The sequence below is a fragment of the Scyliorhinus canicula genome, unplaced genomic scaffold, assembly GCF_902713615.1.
Source record: "Scyliorhinus canicula unplaced genomic scaffold, sScyCan1.1, whole genome shotgun sequence".
Taxonomy (NCBI): Eukaryota; Metazoa; Chordata; class Chondrichthyes; order Carcharhiniformes; family Scyliorhinidae; genus Scyliorhinus; species Scyliorhinus canicula.
In genome coordinates this window covers 1-9,583 of record NW_024055818.1, presented here as the reverse complement: position 1 = coordinate 9,583, position 9,583 = coordinate 1, and the positions used below count along the sequence as shown (strand labels likewise).

Sequence of the window (9,583 nt, the reverse complement as noted above, 5' to 3'; positions counted from 1 at the left end):
ATGCCCCATGTAGGCCTGACAGCTCTCCATCTTGAAGCCCATTGTGCTGTGACTTAGCAAGGTCCCTGCCCCCCCACATGGGACTATTGAGTGCTTCCCCAACATTAGTTGTTCCCGTCTACAGACTGAAAATGCCTTCCCTGACTGACTGTGTCACCTGCGGCCCAATATCCATCCACAAACCTCCAAGACCGACGTGTGAGGGACTGACCAAGGACTGACAAGCTGTCTGTCCCCTGTCCTGGACTGGGGCCAGGGTAGGCATGGCAAGCAAAGACTTCTAAATTGTGGCACAGATCCATTGGAGTGTTTATGCTTTCTGGTCCCAACTCTCTGTGGCTCTATTACCCATGACTGTCTACGCTTTGTGGCCCTGTCAAATTCAGCAAACATGAGGAATAGAGTCACAGGACAGTCGATTAGCTTTTAACAATCAGAAAAATCATTCATTAAACATGAAAAATTTGACTATAATACAACATTCCTTCACTCTCACTTATCTTCACAAATGTAGACAGATTTCAAGGATAACACCCCACTCTGAAACCCTGTAGCTGATGTCATTCAATTGGTCTCCTGTGGATTTCTCCACAAATTCACCCCAAATGATTATCACAAGACTACTTCCTAACTGCACTTTCAAAAAGACATGTTTTAAAATCTTGTTTTATGCAATGCCTTATCTTTGCTGTTTTCATCGAGGATCTCCCTCCACATTTCCCAAACATGGTTTCCTCCTTATTGTTTTAGCAATGTTCTCCATCCAGGCTTCCACCTCCTCTTTCAGTATTCCCTTGTCTTAATTTGCCACAGCATCCAAATAGGGGTTGGATTACGGGGAGAGGTTGAGTAGACTGGGACTGTACTCGTTAGAATTTAGAAGGATGAGGGGGTATCTTATAGAAACATAGAAAATTATGAAGGGAATAGATAGGATAGATGCGGGCAGGTTGTTTCTACTGGTGAATGAAAGCAGAACTAAAGGGCATAGCCTCAAAATAAGGGGAAGTAGATTTAGGACTGAGTTTAGGAGGAACGTCTTCACCCAAAGTGTTGTGAATTTATGGAATTCCTTGCCCAGTGAAGCAGTTGAGGCGCCTTCATTAAATGTTTTTAAGATAAAGATAGATAGTTTTTTGAAGAATAAAGGGATTAAGGGTTATGGTGTTCGGGCCGGAAAGTGGAACTGAGTCCACAAAAGATCAGCCATGATCTCATTGAATGGTGGAGCAGGCTCGAGGGGCCAGATGGCCTACTCCTGCTCCTAGTTCTTATGTCTACACTTAAACTCAGAACACCATTGTTTCAAAAGGCTGGAAATAAGGACACCAAACTTACAACTGATTCCAACCTCTGGCTTTTCTCTAATCAATTTCATCCAGGTCTGCACTTCCAGCTCTGTCTTTAGTTTCAGTATCCTGATCCAATGGCAGTTTCCTCTGTTCCTTTCACTTCAAACTTCTTGGAAACTTTTAGTTTCTATAACTAACTGTCGTTGAGCTTCTCTGGACTTGCTTCTTGCTCATAACTCCATTGTATGGCTTTCCTGCTTCTAGCAGAGCAGGGAATAGTTCATTCTCTCACTGCCTATCTTCAGCTACCCTGGCTTCCAATTAAAACTAAACTCAAAAGGGTATTTTCCCTAAATGTGGGCCCTGGTTGCTAAGCAACATCTCATTCTTTCCCCAAGCCCATATTTAATTTACGTGTTGTAAACTCTCATAGCACAATAGAAACACAATCTGAAGTGAAACTAAAAATTCCCATACATGCAAACACTTTTGTCTACCATGAATCTAACTAGAGTTATACTGTTTCCCACACAAAACACAAAATTAAACCCACTTAAATCTATACCTTATTTCTAATACATATATATATTTTTTCAAATATTTTTATTGCTTTTTCCAGTTTGTTCAGAATAAACAGCTCCAGTGTATCGGGTATTTACAAACAAGTTTCTAATTTGCAACGCTTTTCATGTGAGGTCCCCCCTCCCCTCGTTGGTAGTTTAGTTCCCCTCTTAGTGTTGCCGCCTGCCCTGGGCTCCACATACTGCGCTATGTTGGGACTTTTATTTTTTGTTGTTGGGGTGGAGAGGGGCTTGCATGACCGATCCTCACCCCCCCCCCCCCCCCCCCCCCCCCCCCTCCTCGTGGTGTTGTCCTCGAACATGTCTTGGAACAGGCTGATGAATGGCCCCCATGCTTTGTGGAAGACCTTGCCCGATCCTAGAATGATGTACTTGATCTTTTCTGGGTGTTTTCACAGTAACTTCATTGCAGTGTTAATGTTAATATCAGCCTACTTGTGACAATCATAAAGATTATGATCGTGGTGAAATTTTGCCAGCTTTGCCAGCCAGTCTGCAACTTTGGGTGGTGAATTGGAGATATCTACTGGGAGAGCAGGGAGGTGAGCAGGTGGTGAGGATTAAGGAAAAATGGGAAGGGGAATTTGGAAGGAGAGATCAATTGTAGTGTATGGAGTGAGGCATTGTGCAAGGATGAGCCTGATACAGTTCGGGCAAGAATGTGTGAGTTGATGAGTCCTTGCCAAATATTTTACATTGCATCCACTGACTGATAACTAACTTGTTCTTCAGGCAGTTGTGAAAATCATCATAAGATATATTGTAATGAAGGGTCCACAGCTACAATGTCACTTGTCTGTTGCCTCCATGGATGTTGCCTTGATTGCTGACTATTTCTTAAACTTTCTGTGTTTGTTACACGTACAAGTCAAAACCTCTCCATTCAATCTACATCAGTATATTGATACCATCATTTAAACTCATATAATCGGAAATGTGCTAATGCATAAACATTCTCCCAGCAGTCTTTATTCTGCCAACTTGTCTGCGTTCCAATCTAAGAAAAATTTGCATCAATTGGATCGTTCATACCAAGGACTTGCATACTATTCTTGTCTATGCTCTTCCCTGAAATATTGACCAGGCAGTAATGTAAATTCCTTCCAACATCAGAAGAGAGCTAGCAATATCTGACTTCAGTGTGTTAACCAATCTGTGCGCGTAACTGTTGTGATAAGGAATTTCAATCAATAAAATAATACAGACCACAATACATGTTTCCAGTGACTCTCTAATATTTAATTTCCTGAAATAAATTACCACAAAACCCAATAATGATTAACTTCAGTATCATCAAATTAATAATAAAGCTTGGAGCCAATTTATTTTCACCCCTCAATGGCTGAAACAAGTAATTGCTCATTACATTGGCTTATTCAAAAAAACACATTCAGCTTCATAAACGCATTTATATTTAAGAACATTTGAGTCAATTGTCCTCTGATCTAATCAAAGCATCTTTCTGTAGCAATTCTGAATATGGACATTCTTTGCACATTTATGGCTTCATTTTGTTGGCAACAGCCAGCATAGATGTAAAAATTGAATTCTGATTTTGTAGCAGCACAGCTGGCTTGTCAAATTCCACAGCCTGAAAAAGAATAAGTGAATATTGCAATTATCTTATCAGCATTCTAACAAATTAGACTAATGAAAAACAATAGGTTGTATATTCATGCTGGCAATAATGAATAATGTTGTTTCAAACAGAGTTGTGAATTTTAGCATTGTAGTAAAGATGGGCTTTGCCTATCTAATGGGGGAGGGAATACACGATCACCATCATATCACATTGCTATTCCTAGTCATACAGTTAGAGGTTGAGCTTATACCCACAAATATTTTATAATCTTCAGAAGATTAAATCCATCAATATGTTCTCATGATTCCATTTCTATTGTGCTACTACCTAAAGTAGTAATTACCAGGATATATATGCACAGTTGTTATGGAGATATGGGATGGAACAAGTTAAAACCTGACAAGTGTCCGACTCTTGGATTTTTTTCTAATTCAATGACGACAGTCTATAAAAATAGTAATTGCAATGGTTTCTGTCTAATGGTCAAGTGATTAAATATATAGCTGTTTCAATTGTCCAGAAGCTGGGTGTCTGTTGGTAATGTCAGCAGAAACATACTAATTGTGTCCAAAAAGATTTAGGGAATTTGTGCAATGTTGTACAGGGCATTCTTTACCTTTCCATCATCCATAACTAGAATTCTGTCACATTCCAGTACCGTGTTTATTCGATGTGCAATCGTCAGCATTGTGCAATGTTTAAACTCTTCTCTGATGGTCTGTTGAATCAATGAATCTGTTTCTGAATCAATGGATGCTGTGGCTTCATCAAAAACTATAATCTAATGGAGTAACAGTAGAGTAAATTAGTCAAAGAGAATTTCTTCAGTCAGAAGAAAGGATTTTCATTTGTATAACACTTCTTCAATTACTTGAGAATACTATGGTCCTAGTTGATGGTACTACTGTTTTGGAAGACAGGAAGGTCCCAGAATGGAACCCTGGCTCAAAAATCTGTAACTTGTGGATTAACAGAGTCACAAGATTGCCAATTAGCTATTAACAACAAAAAAAAAAGTATTAAGCATGAAAGTTTGACTACAATACTCTTTAACTCCCCCGTATGTTCACAACGGTACACAGACTTTGAGAATGCCATAGGTTACAAAATGTATCTTCTACCATAATGTTCTTAGTAAACACACAGGGCGGGATTCTCTAATCCCGCGGCAGAGTGTCCACGTCGTCGTAGACGCCGTTGTTTTTTACAATGGTGTGAACGGGCCGCTGCCAGGACTAATTCTGGCCCCTACAGGGGGCCAGCACGGCACTGGAGTGGTTCACACCGCTCCACATGTCGCTCCCAGCGCGAACTGGGCGCCGCGGCATCCGTGCATGCGCAATGGCGACGGCGCCAACGCGCACATGTGCAGTGGCCTCCTTCAACGCGCCGGCCCTGACGCAACATGACGCAGGACTACAGGGGCCGGCGTGTAGGAAAGGAGGCCCCCAGCCAGAGAGGCCAGCCCGCCGATCGGTGGGCCCCGATCGTGGGCCAGGCCACATCGGAGGCCCCCTCGGGGGTCGGACCCCCCACAGGCCGCCACCCGACCCTTCAACGGCGAGGTCCCGCCAGCTCATAGCAGGTTAGAACGGCGTCAGTGGGACTCAATTTTTTTTTACGGCCTCCAGGCCGGAGAATCATAGTGGTGGGGGGGGGGGGGGGGGCGTGTAGAGCAGGCCGCGACCGTCATCACACCAACCACATCGGCACCAATGCTCTCTGTGGAGAATCATGTGCCAGCGATGGGGTGGCGTGGCCCGGTTGTGAGTATTCTCCGGCCTAGCCCAGGGCTGCGAGAATCCCGCCCACAATCCCTGTAAGCCGACAAGTAAGACAGGCTTTAGAATCTTCTTACAAACAATGCTTTCCCTCAGCTATTTTCAGCAAGGATCCAGCTCCAGGATTTTCAACTGTCCTTCCGGTATTCTTTTGTCTTGAATTGCCCCATGCATTCAAGTTTCCATCCATCCTTTCAAGTACTCCGTTCCAAACAGAATACCAAAGTTTCAAAGATAGGAAATAATACACCAACTTTACAAATACTACAGATGTTTGGTTTTTCCCTCGCCAATTTCACCCAGGTCTGCACATTCAGCTCTGTCTTTAGCTTTGCTGAAATGTACCCTGTTCAAATTCCAGTTCCAGTTTTCCTTTTAACTTTAACCTTTATGGAAACCTCGCTGTTCAGTAACTAGTTTCTAGAACTAACTGTACTTTAGCTTCTAGAACTTGCATTCTTACTCATTACTTCTTTCATGGCTTTCCTGCTTCTAGCAGGCAGAGCTTTGAGAGCTACCTTCTCTCTCACGGTTTGGCCGCATCCAGATTGATTTCAGTTAAACATAATCACAAGATCTTTCTTTTCTAAAGTGGCCTCTGGTTACAAAGCAACATTTTATTCTTTCTCATGCTATACTTGTCACACTGTAAACTCTCTGAGCACAATTGAGACACAGTTTTAAATGAAACCATAAAATACCCATCGAAGGGCGGCACGGTGGCGCAGTGGGTTAGCCCTGCGGCCTCACGGGGCCGAGATTCCAGGTACGATCCCGGCTCTGGGTCACTGTCTCTGTGGAGTTTGCACATTCTCCCCGTGTTTGCGTGGGTTTCGCCCCCACAACCCAAAGATGTGCAGGCTAGGTGGATCGGCCACTTTAAATTGCCCCTTAATTGGAAAAAATGAATTGGGTACTCTAAATTTAAACAAAAATACCCATCCATGCAAACACCTTTGTTTAACATGAATCTAACTAGAGTTTTGTCCTTTCTTACACAGAAACACTAAAAATTAAACCCACTTAAATCTGTACCTTGGGGTAAATTTTCCAGGCGGGTTGGAAAATGTAATGGTCCAGTTAAAGGTCCACCTCAGGTGGGATTCCGATCTTGGGCTGGGGGTGGTCAGAAAGTCCTGTCCCTTATTTTGAACATCCAACAATGGATTTCTGAAAATTATCTCTGCTTCCTGATATTTAAGAATGAGTTATTTTGACGTAGACACTGTTGTGATAGAGGCAAACAGTGCAGTAAGCTAGCCAGGCTGGGCATGGTGAAGAAGAAAGATGAAAGATCACAATGTTTACAGAAAATTGAAATTAGTATGATAACTGATCACACTTATCCCCATCAATCCACTGAGTTATTTTACCAGTTATAAGAGCTTGATTTCTACACTGGAAAACATTCAGTTTGTTTAATTTAATTTTTGCAGCTTAGTTTGTTGATCCGAAACGTTGGCCGGGATTTTCTGGCTGATGGTGCTGGTGGGATGGCGAGGGGTGCATTCAACGGGAAAACCCAATGGGTTTATCCAGAATTTTCTGTTTTTATTTCAATAAGTACTTCACTTGACATGAGGAAGCAGTTTTAAGATTTGTAATAACGTTTTCAATATGTGGAATGTCCTTCTTTTCAGTTTTGTTTTGCCTTTACAGGGTTAAAACCACCCACACTGCACGTGTCGGTGCTTTAATTTACTCAATGTTCTAGGTCAGATAATAATTCCAGATTAATGTAACTGATCTGTTTTCAGCAACTGTCCACTTTAAGATATTTCTGAAAACATCTGGTTAGTCTTTTAATGCATTTCACCCTTTCATTTTCTTTTTCTTTTTCTTTTTCTTTTTCTTACCTTTGAATTTCTCAGAAGCGCTCTTGCCATGCAAAGCAACTGACGCTCTCCGACAGAAAAGTTTTCCCCGTTTTCAATCACCTCTGACTCCAGTTTCTTTGGAAGTTTTGAAATCTTCAAAATAGAATCATTTTTTCACAATGAACCAGGGAACAGTTGTTCTGATTTTCCCACGTTAAAATTTACTTTAACTAGAATCGTTAACCACAATCTTTAACCAGTACACGAGAATGTAACCAATGCCTTTGTTGATTATCAGGATTGTGGTGACAGTCAAATAAATGTTTTATAACATTAGGGCTGCAATTTCACAGCTCTTTGGTGTTGGGCTGGGAGGCAGGAGGGCTGGCAATGTTACAGAGGAAAGTGTCAGAAAGGGAGCCCCCCTGTCTTCCCGCTTCCATGGCATATTGCCAGTAGGGGGGATTTGGCAGCAAGCTGCCCATCAAGTATAAAGCCACTTAAGTGGTCAATTAAGGGCCACTTCTTCCCTCACACTCTTCTCACATCTGGAGGGCACACCACTACAAGGGAAGACTATCAAGTAAACCTGGCAGCCTCCCAATGGGTTCTGGGGAGCGGCGGTAGGGGCCTCTTTCATGGACATCCCACAACCCACGATAGGCTCCCTTTATGGCAATGACCCCTCCCTCATGGCAACTGTGCTCCAGTGCACAACCCTGGAAGGGCCTCTTAATTTATCTCACTTGATTGGTACCCCATCCACCACCAATGCACTGCAAAAAGTCACCAAGGCTTCTTCGACCGCATCTTCCAAACCTAAGACCTCTGCCACCTCAAAGAACAAGTGCATGGGAATACCATGACCTGGAAGTTCCACTCCAAGCCACTTATCATCCTGTTTTTGCTATATTGGAACTTCAATGTCACTGGATCAAAATCCTGGAAATCTTTCTAACAGTACAGAAGGCATACCTGTCATAATATACACCAGTATATCATGGTGCAGACACACACACTGATTGACACACAGCAAGACCAATCAACACACACAACACCGCAGCCAATCACCAGTTGGAGCACACTCACTATAAAGACAGAGGGCATCAGTTTTACTGCTCATCCGGGATGCAGCCTCTCAGAAGGACAAAGCTCACAGCTTGCAGACCTTCACCATGTGCGGAGTGCATAGACTGGTTAGGATAGGCATAGGTCTTTAGTTTAATATAACATAGTGTCGACCCACAGTGAAAGTATGTTCAACAGTTTCTAGCTTAATAAAATAGTGTTGTACTATTTCAAGTGTTGGTAGCCTGTATGTGTTACTGCTGAATTAAACGCAGTCTCCATGGATCCAGAGTACCCAACACATCAGTACCTACACCACATGGACTGCAACGGTTCAAGCAGGTGGCTCACCACCATTTTTTTTTGAAAATATTTGATTGAGGCATTTATAATTTTAACAATTTTAAACATCAAATTTCAACAAAAACAAAACAATATAACCAACAAACCCCTGGGCACAGACCCCAGCCAAAATGGCTTACACAATCAATGCCACCTTCCCCAACCACCCCTCCTACCCTTACACATCTCTCTCATGCCTCCCTTTATCTCCACCCCCCCCCCCCCCCCCGACCCCTCTCCCCGCTGACAGCTTAATTTTTCTTAGAGAAGTGTATGTATGCTGCCACTTCTGAGCAAACCCCTGGAACGAACCCCTCATGGCAAATTTAGTCTGAAATAGCCCGCCATATCGCCGATCCACACCCCCGACTTAGGGGACTCCCAGTCCCTCCACCCTAGTAAGATCCGTCTCTGGCCACCAGGGAGGCAAAGGCCAGGGCATCGGCCCTTTCACCCCTTGGGCTCCCACCTCTGGACTCGGAACCACCGTCAGCTTTAATACCTCTGATATGATGTCAGCAAACCCCTGCCAGAAATCCCTCAGCCTCGGACATGCCCAAAACATATGGGCATGATTCACAGGCACCCCGCACAGTGCCCACACCCATCCTCCACCTACTTAAAGAACCAGCTCATCCGGGCCACAGTCATGTGTACCCTGTGGACCACCTTAAACTGTATCAGGCTGAGCCTGGTGCATGACGCGGATGCATTAACTCTCCTCAGGGCCTCCTCCCATAACCCAGCCTCCAATTACCCACCCAACTCTTCTTCCCACTTTCTCTTCACCTCTCCAATCGGGGCTCCCTCCCACTCCATCAGCTCCTTATAGATCTGTGAGACCTTCCCCCATCCTACTCCTGTTCTCGACAACACCTTATCCTGTAGCCCCAGGGGCGGCAGGTGTGGGAAGATCGCAACCTGCCTCCGCACAAAATCACTCACCTGTAGATACCGGAATTCATTCCCACTGGCAACTCATTCTCCTCCTCCAAGCTCGGGAAACCCTCATCAATAAAGTGATCCCAAATCTCTCGATCTCTACTCATTGCCACCTCCGAAACCCCCCGTTCAGCCCCCCCCGGAAAGAACCGGTGGTTGTCACACATTGGTGCTCATA

The 9,583-nt window shown here is 43.8% G+C and overlaps 1 protein-coding gene across 1 annotated transcript; it reads right to left on the bottom strand.

Annotated features, from left to right (window-relative positions):
- Positions 1-3,131: 3,131 nt before the first annotated feature.
- Positions 3,132-9,512, bottom strand: LOC119961108 (multidrug resistance-associated protein 9-like). Its single transcript, XM_038788578.1, has 4 exons — positions 9,409-9,512; positions 7,093-7,225; positions 4,072-4,236; positions 3,132-3,464 (listed from the first exon to the last, which is right to left on the bottom strand). Exons 1-4 carry the CDS (start codon positions 9,510-9,512, stop codon positions 3,372-3,374), a joined length of 495 nt encoding a protein of 164 aa, XP_038644506.1. The 3' UTR covers positions 3,132-3,371.
- Positions 9,513-9,583: the final 71 nt, after the last annotated feature.